Source organism: Lissotriton vulgaris, chromosome 11 (assembly GCF_964263255.1).
Source record: "Lissotriton vulgaris chromosome 11, aLisVul1.2, whole genome shotgun sequence".
Classification (NCBI taxonomy): domain Eukaryota; kingdom Metazoa; phylum Chordata; class Amphibia; order Caudata; family Salamandridae; genus Lissotriton; species Lissotriton vulgaris.
In genome coordinates this window covers 249,808,439-249,823,133 of record NC_141699.1, presented here as the reverse complement: position 1 = coordinate 249,823,133, position 14,695 = coordinate 249,808,439, and the positions used below count along the sequence as shown (strand labels likewise).

General features: G+C 46.4%; 1 protein-coding gene across 1 annotated transcript in view; it reads left to right on the top strand.

The window, feature by feature from the left end:
• The window catches only part of LOC147679578 (solute carrier family 2, facilitated glucose transporter member 11-like), a 573,370-nt gene that overhangs the window by 383,399 nt on the left and 175,276 nt on the right, over nucleotides 1-14,695 (top strand). The window contains exon 9 of the mRNA XM_086943163.1: nucleotides 1,540-1,727. Within this exon, the coding sequence (XP_086799289.1) occupies nucleotides 1,540-1,727 (188 nt within the window). The remainder of the gene's footprint in view (nucleotides 1-1,539; nucleotides 1,728-14,695) is intronic.

The window sequence follows — 14,695 nt, the reverse complement described above, 5'->3', positions numbered from 1 at the left end:
AGATTGGAGAGCTCCTTCACCATGTTGAAGAGCTCTTTGCTGTTGTGTGCATTATTGTCTAGGCGGTCTTTGAAAGAGGTCCTTTTAGCAGCTCTGATGAGGTGGTGGTGCCTGCGGATGGCGTCCTTGTGGGCTGTGAGGTTGTCCGATGTCTTTGCGGTACAATTTCTTCTCTAGTTTTCGGCAGGTTTGCTTGGAGGCCTGGAGGTCTGCGGTGAACCAGCTGGCTTTCTTCTGGATGTTTATGTTGAAGGGTTTCTTGATGGGGACGAGAGTATTTGTGCAGTCGTCGATCTATCACCTGAGGTTGTGGGTGGCGGTGGTGGTTGGGTCGGCGGGAAAGCTTTGGGCGAGGGTGATGTTCAGCTGGTCTTCAGTGATTTTGCTCCAGCAGCGGCGGGGGATCTGTTGAGTGCAGTGGTACGTGGTGGGTTTCCGGAAGGTGAAGTGGATACAGCGGTGGTCGGTCCAGTGGAGTTCAGTGGTGTGGCTGAAGGAGATGTAGTCTGTGGAGGCGAGGGCGTGCGTACTGATGAAGTCGGTGATGGAGTCGCTGAACTGTGGCCGGGGTCCAGGGTGTCTGTAGACGAGGGTTCCTCTGAGGGTGGTGTTGGGATCAGTGTGAATCTGGAATGCAGGTGTTCGGTGGTGCTGAGGGTTCCGTCGGTGCTGGTCGAGACTCTCAGAGTGTTCCTGTAGACGATGGCGATTCCTCCTCCTGTTCCATTGGTGCGGTCCCTGCAGGTGATCTTGTAGCCATCCGAGATGGCTATGGCGATGTCGGGTGCCATGGAGGGGTTCATCCAGGTCTCCGTCAGGAAGGCGGCGTCTGGGGATGTGGAGTCGACGAATTAGGCAAGGCAGAAAACAAAAATGGCAGTACCAGCCTACCGAGGCAGAGGGACCTCGAACCTGTGGCGGCGGCGGTGACAGCAACAGAGGCACACAGGTGGAGCTGTCTGGCGAGGGGGGTGCGACCTGCCTGAGGACAGGGTCAAGGGTCGCTCCATCTCACCAAGGTAACCAACTGTGAACTAAAACTATTGGGCTGTTGAAGCATTCCTGTAACTGGCTTCTTTTACAGTGAGCCCTCTCAATAGTAATGTTACCCTCTTATGAACATTTTGGTGAATGAGCTACTGTTTTGTCATTTACTTTTATGTGATAATTTTCTGAGTAGCTAAATTTCTTGGTATTTATTTCCTGATCCAATCCTTACAATTTTGGTTCGCGAAAGTGTTTTTTGTTAACTGAACTTAGTTTGGTTATTTTGAACACAAAAATGTATTGTGTCGTAATTCTATTGTAATAATGAATACACATTCTACTGTATTCTTTGGGATTTGGCCGCAATAAACTGTTTGTTATTTGGTGAAGGTTGCAGAGCTGTTACCAGCATTGTAATAATGGTGTAATTTTGTTTTTGCAAGATTCAGCAGGACTCAGTGTATCAACCTTATACTGTTTGAAAAATAAAGTAAGCATGTCACCTTAGGTATTGAACACCACTGAGTGAACAATGTATTTCTCTTTTAATAGCATTGAAGACATTCCATGGACCGGTGAATTACCAGCCAGAGTTAGAAGACATAAAGAAAGAAATGTATCAGTTAAATGGCGAGAAAACAAAGAAAATATGGGAGATGTTCAAAGATCCAAGTGAAAAATGGCAGCTTATCGCCACTATTGTAATAAATGCTACAACTCAATTCAGCGGAATAGATGCAGTAAGTATCTTGAGAAATACAGATGCCACAACCCAAGTGATGTGGTAATACTAGAACTAGCCTTGGAATTAACGATACTACAGGGATTCAGAATTGGGGAACGGGGTGGGGGGGGGGGGGCTTTAAGACTAGGTATAGAATGCCTGTGGAATAGGGGATTAAATATAAACTGGTGCCACTACACTGATTGCTCAATTCCATGTCTTTGTGTTGTACAAAATTCTCTAGGTTTGTCCTTGAGGAATTGTCCCTCGAGTAAAATGCAGAAATATGGCAAGAGGCAATACTATATGCGTTATATAAATGATAGTGAATTAGCAGAAACCCTTGTTTCCACAAAAAGTGCTTAAGAGCCCACTGGTTATGTGACCTCATTGTCAAGAACAAAAATCGTATTTGGGAGCAATTTTAGCTCAGCAATAATTATTCATTGGTTTGTGGTATGTGTTAGGATTTATTTAGTTTCGAAATAAAAAATAATACTATGATGAGAAATTGTTTTTAGTGAAAAGATTCCCTGGGTCAGTGGCGGCAACTTTCAGAATGTTAGGAACTTTCAGAATGTTTGGAACGTTCAGAATGTTGAAACTAATGCCTGCTAGGAACTGCACTGAGCAAAGGACACAGCTGGACTACTTCCTCCTAACTATTATTGAAAATATTGAGGACAAGCTGTTTTCGAAAATGTGTTTCATTTATTGATGTATTAAAAGTATGCACATTAGGCAGACCTGGTGACATGAGTGCTACAAATGTGCAAGAGATACAACAAAAAGTGAATGTTGATAAGCTAACTGGTGCTAAAGGAGAGACGTTTACCTTGAGGCGAATTTTTAATAGAGGCTCCTCAGACAGCAGGCACAAACCCCGAGATATAATGTTAATAATGCTAAAAAAAAAACTCTCCGCATAGAACATGACATTCTTTCAAGTAAGGTGAAGAGAAACGGCCGTAGCAGCAAATTAATGATGCCCCATGCACCAGGAGGAAGATGCACCAGGAGGAAGATGCACCAGGAAGCATCAAAAATAAAAGTCCCCACTCATTTAAGCCTTAAAGGCATTTTAGAAATTAATTCATTTTGTCACCGAGTGTAATGAAAATATGACATACCAGTTTCTCTTCTGATGCTGGTAAAGCGAGCAAGTCAGCCAGCCTTCACAGTTGGGGAACTTCAAGCCCCAAGGTCCATTGTGCCAGGAGGTGCATAAGAAAGCTCAGGGACTCCTGCGGCACGGGACGCACCTGGGCAAAGCCTCGGCCAGGGGCGGGCCCATCCACACCCGTCAGAGCCTGAAGAAGGCTGGGCTGGGTCCACTCTCTTGGTGCTCCAGTACTTTGCTGGGCTCTTTTGCCCTGGAACTTCTTTCCACACAGGACATAACTGAGGGAAGGTTGCGATAAGACTCTGTTACCTTTGCACCCGGGACGGCAAGCGCTACCGTAGGGAGGGTCCTATTATCCCCAGAGCATCCTGCAGGCACGCTACCAACGACGCTGCCCTCACGTGCTTTTAACCCCCAGAAGCCCCCTGCGCTGCCCATTATAGCTGGAGGAGGCCGGGCTGGGCTACCTTCCTGTCGTTCACTGCAAACATCTGACCAACTTGTCGCTTCCAAATAATTTAAGATACTGTGCCTCCAGCAGAACTTAACTGTATTCCACCAGACGGCCCCTTACCGTTTGCGGATTCTTATCTTGTTTAATATAGGTTTTGTTTCCCTTTTTTGCATTGATAGAATTGCTTGTGATAAGGATGGGAAAGCGAAAATCAGCAGAGGGTGGGTCAAGGGAAAATTCCGCCAAAAAAGCAAAAAAGGAGCAAAGGACAACAAGCCCGATGGCGGACACAGGTGTTCTCAACTGCATTGATGATCTACTGGCTAAATATGAGGTTCTTCTTGACACCCCTCAGGTCCACTTCACCACTCACATCTGCCCTTGGGCATTCTTTAGCCTGATACCAGCTATGCTCAAAAAATGTGGAGGTAGGAACAAAACATCTGATAACTCCTCTCGACCATTTGCTAGTTTTTGAATGTGGGGTCAGAATTACTCCACCTACCACAGTGGATCTGTCTTCGTTTCACTTTCATAATAGTTTTTCACCACTGCTAGAACAATATGACTCAGAGGAGGCTTCAAATAGTTTAGCTAGTTCAGTAAATTCAAATTCAAAAGAGACTTTATTTCGGTTTGATTCAACCATAAAAGTACACATTTCATACTGTACATACATAAAACATTGGTGAAGTGTAATTACAAAAATAAAATTACCTATCTACATTAGTTCCACAGAACTGTAATTCATTAATATATTAACATTCATTGATCCAGACAAGTTCTCATTCTAAGAGACATTTTAAAAAATTCAATTATTTGGAGGATACTATCACTGTGCAACAATTGTAAATATAAAAAGGCTGGTCGCAGCTGAATAAAATTAAGTTTCTTTAAAAGGACAAACAGGTAGCGTTTACGTGGATATTCATAAAATCTACATGAAAACATAAAATGTAGCATATCCTGTGGAGACTTTCCGTCGCAGCCACAGGGTGCAGGAAGTTTATTAAAAGCATCTTTTTTTGGTCTTATAAGCAGATGATGAAACAAATTCAATCTAAATCTTGGTAACAAGAACTTATCATGGGTACTAAATGTGCCGAGTAGGTAAGGCTCCATTGTCATACTTGTTTTAACCATGATATATTTCCTTACACTTGTTTTCCGTAACTCGGCACCCACCCTCACGGCCTTCCGTCGCAGAAGAAAAGACTGCTTAATTGCTTCAACATCCCCTTTTACAATTTCAGTCGGACGATCAAATAGTTCAGGGCGGCCCAGCTCACAGAAACTTGTTTTTAAATACTTCTGCCATGGGGTACCTAGTGCCTTATCATGAGAAATGAAGTCATTAACAATCAGGTGTGTTAAGGGGATGTCTTGGCTCAGCCACAGTTTCAACCAGCAGGTCAATGGGCGTAGTGAGAGAATATCGCTCAAATATTCTACTCCTAACTCCTCATGAACTGCAAAGTTGGAAGTGGCGGCCGGGACACACAAGAGGCGTTTTAAAAATGCATTTTCTGCAATCTGTAGTTGTTCACAAGCCATATAACCCCAAAGTTCACTACCATAGACTGCAGTTGCTACTGATTTGGCATCATATAATTTCATCATTGCGAGTAAGCATGGGCAAATTTAGCGAATAAGCAATCCGCGAATTTGCGGATTTGCGAATTCGTGATCCGCAAAATTCGCGAATTTGTGCGAATTTGCGGATTTTTGTTTTTTTGCGTGTTCGTGGGTTTTTTGCGTGTTCGCAGGGTTTTTTGCGTGTTCGCGGGGCTTTTTGCGTCTTCGCGAGCCGCTTGCATAGCGAAGTTACCCATGCAGTTGTTTATGGGAGAGGGAGAGAGAGATAGATAGATAGATAGATAGATAGATAGATAGATAGATAGATAGATAGATAGAAAGAGAGAGAAAGTGAGGGAAAGAGAGAGGGAGAGAGAGAACGAGAGAAAGAAAGAGAGGCCGGATCTCTGAAGGGCCAGATTCCTGAGTTGCCCCTACAGAACATACAGCTTTTTATTTTTAGCAAAATGCATATGAAAATTGTGCTGTAAAGGTCTCTTTTAGTTTAACCCCTCCTGAAAACTCAAAATGGGTGTATTTGCCAACCTCTCCCTTCTTCCTGTTTTTTATATCTGTAAGTGCTTCCTGATGAGGGTTAATTCCTTGGACAGGTGCCTCGTTGCCTACTTGTAACTATTCTCTGACCCTGCTTCAAGGGTCAGAGCAGGGTCAGAGAATAGTTGCAAGTAGGTAACGAGGCGCCAGGAAGCAATTAGCAGCAGGTGTCCAAGTTGAAGTTAATTTGTTTGTAACCCTTTTGTAAAAGATTACAAAGAAATTAGGTTCAACTTTTGCACCTGCTGCTGTAACCCTTGCTTGGCTGAAAATTCGTCCCCGCTGATTCGCGGATTTTACCGCGATTTCGCGAGATTCGCGGATCGCGAAATCACGGAAAATCCGCAAATTCGCTCGCGAAACGGATGTTACGCCCACCCTTAATTGCGAGCGTTGGCTTTTTCCCTAATTTTGAAGCAAAGTTAAAAATAGAAGCATTAACCCTAACCACATCACATCTTTTCTTTGCAAGTTGTGGACCCCATGACAGCTTAGATTCAAAAAGAACTCCTAGATAAGAAAATGTATTAGAAAATGGAATTACTTCATTATCTACACCCTGATCCTCGAGTCTCCTGAGGCGGAAGCCGGGAGTGTGCCTGTATTTTTAAAATTGATTGATGTGTGATACTTTGCTATTTTAACTCACTCACTCCTTGCTTACAAACAGCGGATCTAGCGCTGCAACGATTCTTTCACTTAGCCATTACTGAGGGCGAGGCGCGACGCCAGACACGCCCACCTCAGCTGGCCACGCCCCCTTAGGCGAGTATAAAGTGCGCGCAGCTGGAAAGCGCGACACCCTGATCCTCGAGTCTCCTGAGGCGGAAGCCGGGAGTGTGCCTGTATTTTTAAAATTGATTGATGTGTGATACTTTGCTATTTTAACTCACTCACTCCTTGCTTACAAACAGCGGATCTAGCGCTGCAACGATTCTTTCACTTAGCCATTACTGAGGGCGAGGCGCGACGCCAGACACGCCCACCTCAGCTGGCCACGCCCCCTTAGGCAAGTATAAAGTGCGCGCAGCTGGAAAGCGCGACACCCTGATCCTCGAGTCTCCTGAGGCGGAAGCCGGGAGTGTGCCTGTATTTTTAAAATTGATTGATGTGTGATACTTTGCTATTTTAACTCACTCACTCCTTGCTTACAAACAGCGGATCTAGCGCTGCAACGATTCTTTCACTTAGCCATTACTGAGGGCGAGGCGCGACGCCAGACACGCCCACCTCAGCTGGCCACGCCCCCTTAGGCGAGTATAAAGTGCACGCAGCTGGAAAGCGCGACACCCTGATCCTCGAGTCTCCTGAGGCGGAAGCCGGGAGTGTGCCTGTATTTTTTAAATTGATTGATGTGTGATACTTTGCTATTTTAACTCACTCACTCCTTGCTTACAAACAGCGGATCTAGCGCTGCAACGATTCTTTCACTTAGCCATTACTGAGGGCGAGGCGCGACGCCAGACACGCCCACCTCAGCTGGCCACGCCCCCTTAGGCGAGTATAAAGTGCGCGCAGCTGGAAAGCGCGACACCCTGATCCTCGAGTCTCCTGAGGCGGAAGCCGGGAGTGTGCCTGTATTTTTAAAATTGATTTATGTGTGATACTTTGCTATTTTAACTCACTCACTCCTTGCTTACAAACAGCAGATCTAGCGCTGCAACGATTCTTTCACTTAGCCATTACTGAGGGCGAGGCGCGACGCCAGACACGCCCACCTCAGCTGGCCACGCCCCCATGACGCCCCTCCCCACAGACATAAATTATGTGTCTCGCTAGGAAGCGCAGCGGGCGCGCCATCAGCGCGCCGAAGGCGCGCCAAAGGCAAGCCCGTCTGGGCCCGTCCGGGCCTGGACCGGGCCCAGGGCCAGACCCCCTGCCTCTTCCACTGATTCCACCCGTACGTGTTGGACCAGCACCCAACTTCATCTACTAAACTCCTACCTTTGCTCGGCTACCACCCGCTGCAACCCACACCACTTAGAATCTGTTTCTTTCCATTGCCCTCAATGCAACTTCACTCTCCCGTCCTACCAACCTTGCCTGCCTCCTCGTCTCACACCGCAACCCCCCTCATCTAACCACCGGACTCTGAAAGCTGGCTTGATCAATTGCCGGTCTCTCCCCCGTCATGCCAACGACATCTGGATGTCTATCTCCTCAGACGAGTGGGATATTCTATTCCTCACTGAGTCCTGGATCACTGACTCCTCCTCTCCGGATATCTATCTGGCTATCCCCCCAGGATACGATATTAAATGCATGAACCGGGCAGGTGGTAAATCTGGAGGCGGACTAGCCGTCATCCTCAAATCCCATCTTCAGCTGACCTTTACCAAACTTACTAATATTGGTATAATTGAAGCCATGTACTTCGCTATATCTGACTCCGCGGCAGTTATACTGGCTGGCACATTAGTTTATAACCCCCCTACCGCCACCTCCCCCTCTCTCACTGCCCTCACTCACCAACTGGCTGACCTTTCCCTCAAACACCAATACTTTCTAGTCCTAGGTGACTTTAACCTCCACGCAGACAATCCTCTCTGCGTGAAGGCGAACAATCTGTTGGAAACTATGGAAAGCCTGCACCTCAAACAATTAGTCACCGGTCCCACTCATGTGGCTGGTCACACCTTGGACCTCATCTTCGCCAATTTTTCGACTATCACTGTCCTCCCACCCCTCCCCCTCACTTGGTCCGACCACTATCTTATCCCCTTCTCTCTTGCCCTCGGCCGGAAAACTGTCCCCCTGGCCCCTAGGAAGGAGTTGGGAAGAAAGTGGCACAAGGTGACATGTGCCACCTTGGACCCGGTATTCCACTTCCAGACGGAGCACCTCTCCTCTGATATTGATGGGAATGTTTTTAAGCTAAATGCTGCCCTTGTCAACGCTATTGACTCCATTGCTCCCCAGAAAGTCATTTCCTCCACTAGATCTCGACCCTCCGCCCCCTGGTTCTCTACCTCCCTCCGTGAGGAGAGAAGCAGATGCAAAGCACTCGAACGTAAGTGGAGACTAAACTACGACCCTGAAGCTAAACTTACCTACAGATCTGCCCTGAAAAAATTCCTCAAACAAAAGAAAATCGCTATCAAAGATCATTTTTCTTCTCAAATCTCCAATGCCAAAAACTCGTCTAAAACCCTCTTCACCATTGTCAAAGACTTCATCAATCCTCCGGCTAGGGCCACTCAGACCACTGCGAGTCAGGCTCTATGCGAGGGACTCTCAGACTACTTCCTTGAAAAAATTAACAAACTCTGTGTCTCCTTCCCTAAAGGGCTAGTCCCCCTGCCTCCCCCCATTAGTCCCCCAGCTTCCCCGTCCTTCCTCTCCTTCAATAAACTCAACCGGGATGATGCTATTAGGTTACTTACCCACTGCAAATCCGGCGCCCCCTCTGACCCTGTCCCTGCGAAACTCATGGGAGAACTGGCGCCTTCGCTAGCCTGCTCCTTCCTCTCCATCTGGAACGCCTCTCTTCACCATGGCTTCTTCCCTACCACTTGGAAGGAGGCCTTGGTGATTCCTATCCTAAAAAAGGCGGATGCCGATCCCACTGTTTTCGCTAACTACCGCCCCATCTCCCTTCTCCCCAAACCCGCAAAGGTCCTGGAAAAAGCCGTACAGTTGCAACTCACGGAATATCTGGAAAACCACTCCCTACTGCACGACTCACAATCCGGATTCAGAGCTGGATTCAGCACTGAGACGGCTTTGTTGGAAGTATCGGAAACTATTCGGGAATGCGTGGACAGGGGCGAGGAGGCCATGCTGGTCCTCCTCGACCTGTCCGCAGCTTTCGATACGGTCTCCCACCCCATCCTCCTTAACCGACTCAAACAGATAGGCATTGGCGGCACTGCCTTCAGCTGGATCAAGTCCTTCCTTTCGGGAAGAAGTCAGAGGGTACTGTTGCGCCCTTTTAAATCGGAGGAAAAACCCCTGTCATGCGGTGTGCCACAGGGCTCCGCCCTCAGCCCCCTGTTCTTTAACGTCTATCTGGCCCCACTGGCCGACGTTGTGGAGTCCTACGGAGTCAGGGTGGTCTCCTACGCTGACGATACTCAGCTGGTGTTTTCCTTCAGAGACCACTCGGACTCCGCATTCACCAACTTCCGCCAGTGCCTCAACAACATCAGTGTCTGGATGACTGATAACCATCTCAGACTAAATGCAGACAAGACGGAGGTGCTGTTTTTCAATCAGAAAGATCCCATCCCCTCCTCTTGGTGGTGGCCCACGGCACTTGATCCCGCCCCCTCTCCCGTTCATTATGCTCGTAACCTGGGTTTTCAGTTCGACGACTCCCTCTCATGCAAAACTCAGGTCAATAAAGTGACCTCTGCCTGCTTCCTGAAGTTGCGCATGATCAAAAAAATACTCCCCTATCTCCCCCTGGATTCCCGCCGTACAGTTACCCAAGCCCTCATCACGTCCCACCTGGACTATGCTAACAGCCTCTATGCTGGTGCCCCCCAGTATCTGTTAGACCGGCTTCAGATCGTCCAGAATGCGTAGGCCAGATTGATTGGTAATATTCCCTACCGTCAATCAGTATCCGCGTATCGTAAGGAACTTCACTGGCTACCAGTGGCCAGCCGCATCCAGTTCAAGGTCCTCACCCTTACCTACCGAGCCGTCAACAACCTCGGACCCAACTACCTGAAAAAACGTGTCTCTATATCTCGCTCCATCAGATCCTTGAGATCCAATGACCTCCGCCTCCTGATCTCTCCCCGTTTCAGACTATCTAGAATGGGTGGCAGAGGGTTCAGTGTCATTGCGGCAAAACTGTGGAACGCTTTGCCAATCGATCTGAGATTCTGTCCCTCCGAATCCATCTTCCGAGCCAAACTCAAAACCTGGCTCTTCTCTGGACTCTGATGTTACCCTGCTGTTCTCCATGCTCTACGCTCCTCCTTCTCCCCTGGAGGCTCAGGTTCTAGCGCCGGGACACTCCTTCGGGGGTAGCTGTGCGCTCTATAAACCACATAAAATAAATAAATAAATCTAGTTTGAAAGTATAGTGTCTTTTTGGTCAATTACCAACTTGCATAATAAATGATTTGGAGTTATTAACCAGCAGATCTCTTTGTTCCATAAACTGTTTAAAAGCATTGAGTAACGATTGGAGACCTTTTTCAGTTCTAGATATTAAAACTGCATCATCTGCGTATAAAAGAAGAGGAATACTCCTTCTCCCCACCCTAGGACAATCAGCTTTCACCTCCTGCAAAACGCTATCAAGTTCATTTATATAAAAGTTAAAAAGGAAAGGGGCTAATATGCAACATTGGCGCACACCCTTCCCAGTTCTAAAATTCTCAGTTACGCACAGCTCTTGGGAATACCTGACATTCGCACTTGTGTTACTATGTAGATCTACAAGAAAATTAACAATCCCACTGTCCACCCCCTTCTCCCTCATGGAACCCCAAAGCCTTCCCCTGTTCACACAGTCGAAGGCTGAGGATAGGTCCATGAAGGCTAGGTCGACTGTGCCTTTTTGGGCAATACTGTATTTGCTGAGTATTGAGTAAAGGTTTATACATTGTGTTATGGTTGATCGGCCACTGCAGAAACCATACTGTGAGATAGACATGATGTTATTGTCCATCACCCAGTCAGAAAGTCTCTGCAGTACAATTCTCCCCACTATTTTAGCCATGGAATAAATTAGGGAGATAGGCCTATAACAGAGTGGGCTGTCCCTGTTCCCCTTTTTAAAAATTGGGACAATGGTGGAAACCCCCAAGGAAAATGGGCACCCGACTCTAGCGGCTGCATTGATAACAGCTTCAACAATCGGTGCCCAAAACTTGGGATCAGATTTAAAAAGGTCAGGGGTATGCCGTCAGGACCTGGCGCTTTACCAGCTGTAAGCCCCTCTATCCCTACCATTACCTCTCCTCTATTTACTCTGAAGGAGGTTGCCCCAATGTCGGGCTCAATATTCACAGTATTGTCCACCATGCCGCCATATAATTGCTTAAAGTGTACTACCCACTCCTCCTTAGTTATAACACTTTCTAGTCCCTCTCCTGCATCTTGCACCAGGAATGGTTTCTTGACTACCGCCCAGAATCTAGAACTATTTTTCAGGGTTTGTGGATCCAAGATTTCATTCCACGCCTCGTTCCAAGCTAGTTCAGTACAATCGACGAGGTCACAGACTGATACAACTAAGCTATTGGCTGACTCATGCCTAAATGTGGATGCTTTAGCATCAAATATGATAGCTATGAATTCCAACAGAGCAGCTGCTAAGCGTATGGTTAGTCCACCTAGTAATTTATCAGCTCAAGCTAATAAAGCCACTACACAAACATCACAGAAAATTGACTTAGCCCAGGAAATTAAAACAATTAAAACAGCTGTAGGCAACCTCGCAGCCTCCCTTAGTAAGGTTCATACTGATGTCCAGAGTATCCATAGACAATTATGGGCACAATCAGACACTCAGAAAGATACCAAGGGGGTACTAACACCACGAGGCAGCCGAAAGGGGACCATAACAGCTACAACAGTTTCAAACCAGGAAGGGCAAGTAACGCCCCGTATACCGGACCCCTATTATTGCTTGATTCTCTAACAGCCACCCCAGCTGTGGTATAGGGGCAGGCCAACTCATGCCAGCCAAAGCAAAGCTTGATAACCTAAGTAATATTGAAAGACTAAGGAGTGAGAGGGTGCAGGTCTAACACAGGACATAACCAGGGCTAAAAGGTTACCTAATCTGGGAGGATCTAAGGACGCACATGACATAATAGCACTTACACTGACGCACCTTGATCTGGTGGAAAACTTGGTGGCCTTTGATTTGCGCACTGAACATTTGGTGAATACTAAAATATGATTCAAGTATAACTACCCAGAGTTACCAGCAGAAATATATTGATCATCTTGTGCAGCCCTTCAAAATAATGGGTCCCCATTGAACGAGATCGATTGAAGGCTAACCCCGCTCCTAGTAGTCCCCAAGTCCCAGGTCAGTGTCTTAGAACGGGACATAATACACCGTCAGTTGCCCCACGCTGAAAGCATCTTATTATAGGAAAATACCGCTGAAAATCTGGTGCATGCGCCAGATCATTCCATAAGGCCCGCCGCAACTATGGCCTTTAATGTCCATCAAGCAATCACAACCAAGTTTATCAATAGTATCATGGAACATTGCTGGGCTGCGGCCTAAGGGAGTGTCCCCCGACTGGCTTTCCTTTGTTGAGGAAAGCGACATATGTATCTTTCAAGAAATATGGTCGGTTGAACAATACTATCATTTGGGTTATTTAAATGATTATAAACCAGCTACTCAAGGCAATAAGGGGCGCTCTTCGGGGGGGCCTCCCAATCTGGTTCCGGCAGGACATTGGCTTTACCATAAAACCACTACAGACAGAGAGCAATGATATTCTTGCTATCCGCCTGGGGTACAGGCTATAGGGCGACATCGATATTTATAACATCTATGCTAGAGGACATATCAGAGGACGTAGGGCGGAGACAATTTCTGGCGTAGATGAGCTTTTACATAACATCTCCTGGTCTTCATCTGTCATTTAGGGGGATATTTTAACACCACCTTTGAGCCCTTTGATAGTGGGGAATTAGATCTAGCGGGGGATGAGGACAAGAAGTGGGGCATCACTAACCCTGGAAATACCCCCAATTCAAAAGTAGAAGGAGGCTGCGCTACACATGAAGGCTTTAAGCCTCAACCCTGGTTTGAGGGCAGTTAACGTAAGAACAAGATCTGACAAGCATGGGGCACATACTTTTAGTAATGGCCATCATTCTAGCAGAATAGACTATATGTTAATTAGCTTGAAAATCTGGCATACCGTCCAGTATATAGTTGTGATGGATAGAATCGAGAGCGACCATAACCCACTCTGTTCAACACTCACAATTAAGGGCCAAAAAGAGCTATGACAATCTTCCAATTTTTCATAGACAGGTGAACTGGTATTGACCAAGGACATGCAACATCTCAAATGGCCAAAGGTTATTGAGCGTCCCGATATACTATCAACTATTAACTTAAACCTGGAACATACTCTAACGCAGATGTTGTCTCTTCATTGTGACTCTCGTCCATTGAAAGGTACAATACTTTTACATAATACCCTTTTTGATATAATACACACACATTTCCAAATCCCTTGTTGATCAAGGTTCAAGGGAAGCGAAAATCATCCTCACTGGTATAATAATGAGGGCAAAAGCGCGTAGAGCCTTGGGGGTGGGGGCAATCAGATCAGGAGACCAGCTTAGGGTCCAACATTCAAGGAAGCTATACAAGAAGGTAATTTTTGTCTGCCAAAATGGCCAGGGATGAGAAAAGATGGCGGGACCTTATAGAAGCTTGTAAGGAGAGGAACATGCAATGCTTTTGGAGCCTGGTAAAATGGGGTGCAGGAGGCACAGGGCAATCACTACAAAATCATGTGGAGCCTGCTGTGTGGGTTAAGTTTTTTTCAGATCAATATGCATCTAATGATAAAATAGATTATGATCCCTCTTGGTTTTATTTTAAGCCATCAGATACTATCTTCAACTTAGCTGATGTGACAATGGCGCTGAGCAGTGTCACCAGTGGGAGAGCCCCAGGCATAGACACGGTCCCCGCAGATATTTTTCTCCGGGACAAAGCGAAATGTAGTCAGTACATAATGTTTTTAGCAAATGCAATTGCACATGGAGCTCTGATCCCGGATACCTGGAGAGGGGCGGAGGTCATCCCAATTTATGAAAAAAGGAGATGAATCCTTATCAGGGAACTACAGGCCAATAATCGTGATACATTAAATCCAGATAGTCGTAGCTCGTCTTGTTTTGATAAAGAATTCAAACCTGGATCGATGATAACAATATTTTGAGTCCTCTCCAGGCCGGCTTCCAGGCTAACATGAGTACTATTGATCAAGTATTCCGATTGAATTTAATTTATTGGCAGACAGTAACTCTTGGAAAAGAAAGGAAGCATTTATGCAGTCTTTGTTGATCTTAAGTCTGCTTTTGACTTGGTATCACGGTCCAAACTGTGGATGGTACTGCAGGAACTTGGTCTGCCCCCTGACCTACTTTTCTTGATTGTTCGCCTCCACGAACATAACTATTCTTAAGTTAGCTGGGGGGCGCAAGGAAACAAGACTGTCTGATTCCCAGTTGAAATGGGAGTACGCCAGGGTTGCGTTTTAGCGCCTACATTATTCTCACTCTTTATTAACGGGTATTGTTCGTTTTTTAGCTTCCTTCTCCACAGATG